Consider the following 4,284-nt stretch of genomic DNA (forward strand, 5'->3'; position numbering starts at 1 on the left):
AGTCTGTGGCTCTGAACAAGAATCCAGCTTCCCTTCGCACGCTCTGACCCTCTGTCCCCGTGCAGCCTCGTGCCAGGAAACGTCCTGCAGCGAAAAAGGAGAGTGCATCGAGACCATCGGCAACTACACTTGCTCCTGCTCCCAGGGCTTCTACGGGCCGGAGTGTGAACACGGTGAGCAGCTGGCTGTCATCACTGCGGCCGCGGGGCGCCCGCAGCGGCAATGCAGGGAGGGAGCCACGCCGGAGATTCCAGCACATGAAGGCGGGTGCCGGGTCCCAAGTCCCCTCCATCTGCCCGCCTGCCCCCCTCGGGGTGCTCCTAGACACACGCTCTGGGTCAAAACGCTTTCTTCTTAGAACAACTGCTTGTAAAATCCTAGAGGGTGAAAAAGAAATGTAACAGTAGCAAAGCAAAGTCAAATTTTACTTGTTTGAAATAAAAACCAGTGAAGAATGATTATTTCTCAAGATGTAGCCCATACGAAGGGACCAAGATGACCAGGTCGGGTTGGAAACCTAGAAAGACGGGCTTAAGAGGGCTATACTCATAGTTCCATCGCCTCACGTCTAAGCCTGCAATGGAAAAACCAGTATTCTGTCCCCTCAGTCAGAGAGTGCGGAGAACCTGAGCTCCCTCAACACGTGCTCATGAGCTGTCACCACCCTCTGGGAAGCTTCTCCTTCAAGTCACAGTGCAGCTTCCACTGTGCCCCAGGGTACACACTGCGTGGACCCCACAAGCTGGAGTGTTTGGCTTCTGGAATCTGGACCGATAAGCCCCCACAGTGTGAAGGTACGTAGACCCCTATTCCTTCCATCCTCACTGACAACTTGAACTTCGGAAGGGAGAACACGCTCTCTCTACTCAAAAACGTGGGAAGCAGTGAGGCTCTGCATGAAACGCACAGAGCAGCACTGGTTCTGAGCTCCACGTACCTGCAGAGCAGGGGACCAGCCTAAGTCCTGATTCTCAGGCAAAAGCGTTACAGAGGGTCCTCTCTCCCCTTGTTAATTGCAAAGTGAACAAAGTACAATAATGAGGACTTAGGGGTTGAATATTATGTTCGATAATTTTTCCTTGCTTCTTTAAAAACAGTAAATAAAAAGTAAGGGGGTTTGGATCTTTCCGAACAGCTACTGAAACGTACCATCTAACCAAGTTCGTCGCCTTGCCTGTCACTTTGGGCAGGTACAGATAGCTGCTACAATGTCCTCAGGTTTCCGAGGTACTCACACCATTGCTCTGGTTGTTTTCAGCCACCCGGTGCCCACCCCTGAGGGCTCCTGAGCGAGGCAACATGACCTGTCTCCATACTGCAGAGGCTGCCCCGCACCAGCCCAGCTGCCGCTTCAGCTGTGACAAGGGGTCTGTACTGGTTGGGCCAGAGGTGGTGCAGTGCATGGCCTCGGGGGAGTGGACAGCCTCAGCCCCGGTGTGCAAAGGTGAGTGCGGGCGGCTGGGGAGGTATACTGTCCACTGCGCCCGGTTCCTGCTGGGAGTACGGATGAAGCTGACCCGAAAGGCCACACCTTCACTGTCCTGCCTTCCACTCAGCTAGATGGATACACGTGGGTCAGGAAAAGCGTGTCAGGCTCTAGAAAAACAAGAGGCTGATTTTACTACAAACAGAATTTAAAAATCTTCCCTTCCGCAAAGCTCACAGCCATCAAGCAGGTTCAGAATGGCCTCATTCATAAGTTTCACACACGTGGAAAGGGTGGCATCTACATCTATCTCTAAGTCGACACCAAAAGACCTACCAGGACAGGCCTGTCAAGGCAGCTGGAATAGAGGACTAAGAAGAGAGCTGGCAGAGATTGTAAGAGATTCGGGTCGCCCTGAGGACTGGTGCTCCAAGTCAGGGCAAACGGCGTGAGGCTGACCCCCCGAGCCCCCTACCCCATCGGGCCGCCAGCGGCAGTTCTACCACTGCCCTCCAGCTGCAGGCACCGTCTTCCCCTACTCGGGACCTGTGTCTCCGCCCTTGGCTGTCCTCTCTAGCTGTGCAAAGGCAACTCCGTGGACCGTGTTCACCCCCTTGCTGCCTTTGCGTATGGTTCCAGCTGTAAATTAAAGTGTAGACCTGGCTGTGCAGTGCGGGGCTGGGACACTTTGCTGCACCCTTGCCAGCCTGTGAGGGTAGGGCTTTCCTTTAGTAGCCGCCGTCTGCCCAGGAAGGAGTCATGGCACAGCAGAACAACCAAGGGTACCTAACGTCATGACGACCTTCTCTAGGCTCTGACACTGGAGCCAGCTCTTCACCCTCCAGGAGGCGTGGTTTTCTCATCTGTGCAATGAGCTGGGAATTGCAAGGTGCTTTGGTGAGGATAAACTATATAAAAAGTATACAATTAAAGGACAAGTATAAAGTACCTAGCATAAAGCTGGGTACTGGATCAACCTTAATTTCTGCCTCTTTTTTCCCCCCTTCTTGACCTGCTGGCATATACAACTGTGGGACAATGTCCTATGTTTGAGAAGGAGTCAGAATAGCGGCTATTAGGACAAAGAGGGGGATTACTCATCGCAGCCCTCGGAGATGGCCTTTGACGGCGGAGAAGAGGAACACTGCATTGAAAAACAGGCAGTGACGCAATGCGAGGCAGTTACTTAATACCACAAAGCGAACGCTGTACAAATGCCTCACACCCTCAGCTTACATGGCAGAAAGGAAGAAAAGGGTAACAGAAAATTAAAAGTTGGCTTTGAGAATTCCTAGGAGACCTAGATCGCAAGCTCAGCTCTGCTACTGTCTAGATATGAGACTTTAGGGAAGTCACTTAAACTTGCTGAACCTCACTTTGCGCATCTGTAAAGTGAGAGAGGAACGCTAGAGGATCTTTGGCTCTCACATGCCCGATTCTGTGAAAACCGGAAGCCTAACCCCAGGGTGTAAGCGTAGTCTTTACACTCTGAAAAAAGCAGGAATGGCCTGCAGATGAAATGCTTTATCAGGAAGAGCATGAGGAAACCGGTCTTTATCAGAACGGAGGCCACTTGGGGCTTAATTGTGCTCAGGAACTCAACTTAGGCTGCACTCGCTGGGCAGCTGAAGTCTGATTGGGATGATCCTGTGTTCCAGGGACAAAGCCCACTCCGGAACACTTCATGGGGCTAGGTAATAGAGTGTCAACAATAAGCTGTGTTATTCCAGCTTGTTCCTTAAAAGGTCAGCTTGTTCTATATCTGCTCTCCCCAGAGCCAATTCCACCAATAATACCAATAAATATTTAAGACCACATTTGATGTGTCAGACACTGCTAGCCTCTGGGCACATATGAATGACCCACTGCGCTCCAAGTGGCAGGATGACCATAGTGCGTGAACAGTGCGGGAACCGGGGCTGTGCAGCACACTGGAGGAGTCCTTACCCCGAGTCGAGGTGGGCAGGGAAGGTTCTCAAGGAAAGCAAAATCTAAGCTGAGACTTGAAGGGCAGGGGGGTGATCCAGGCAAAGGGGAGCCTGGGGAGGTATTCCAGGTGGTCTCCCCTTGGAAGACGAGGATTTGGGGTTCTGGACATCCTGACGATGTGGTAGCAAGATGTAGCACCTCTGAGGGCTCTCCTCAGAAAGGACCGAGCCCTTGCATTTCCTGGTTTCAAACAACAGATTTTTCCATTAGTTGTTGAGTGTGAGCCGCTGGGGAGTCCTGCCCATGGAAGCGTGGATTGTTCCCGGTCCTCGAGAGCGTTTCAGTACAACGCCAGCTGTAGCTTCCGCTGTGCCGAGGGTTTCGTGCTGAGAGGAGCTGACACAGTTCGGTGTGCCGATGTGGGACAGTGGACAGCGCCAGCCCCAGTCTGTCAAGGTACTGTGACATCATGACGTGCCTCTCGGCTTATTAAAGGTATCGGCAACTGCATTGAGCACTGTTATTTACTCATGACATTCACTAAGAACCTACTACGTGCCAAGCCCTTTGTGCTGGGCGCCAGGAATGAAATGGGGAGCAAAGCCAGTCTTAGGCAAAACATGTTCATTACAGCATATTAACTTCAAGGTGGGGTTGCACTGACTGACACATGTTGGGTGGGTTGGCGTGACGGGGACAGGGAGGAAGGAATGATGCGTGAGGAACAGCAGGGGATGATGGGAGAGTAACTGACAAGGCATTTAGTCTAGTTCTGTCCTTTCCTGGCAACAAGCTTTGGTCCGTCTGCAGCTCGGTGTCTTCTGTAAAATGGGAGTACTATGGTCTGCCTTACCTGCCTGCCTCACTGGTGGTTATGAATTAATGTGTATAAAACAGGCTAAAACTGCTGGGAGCTTTACGAATGTAGA

The 4,284-nt window shown here is 51.9% G+C and overlaps 1 protein-coding gene across 1 annotated transcript in view; it reads left to right on the plus strand.

The window, feature by feature from the left end:
• SELP (selectin P) overlaps nucleotides 1–4,284 on the plus strand; it is a 26,903-nt gene that overhangs the window by 5,950 nt on the left and 16,669 nt on the right. The window contains 5 exon segments of the mRNA XM_023537595.1: nucleotides 609–794; nucleotides 1,259–1,500; nucleotides 2,004–2,103; nucleotides 2,106–2,141; nucleotides 3,626–3,811. Of these exon segments, the coding sequence (XP_023393363.1) occupies nucleotides 609–794; nucleotides 1,259–1,500; nucleotides 2,004–2,103; nucleotides 2,106–2,141; nucleotides 3,626–3,811 (750 nt within the window).

The sequence above is a fragment of the Pteropus vampyrus genome, unplaced genomic scaffold, assembly GCF_000151845.1.
Source record: "Pteropus vampyrus isolate Shadow unplaced genomic scaffold, Pvam_2.0 Scaffold194, whole genome shotgun sequence".
Lineage (NCBI taxonomy): Eukaryota > Metazoa > Chordata > Mammalia > Chiroptera > Pteropodidae > Pteropus > Pteropus vampyrus.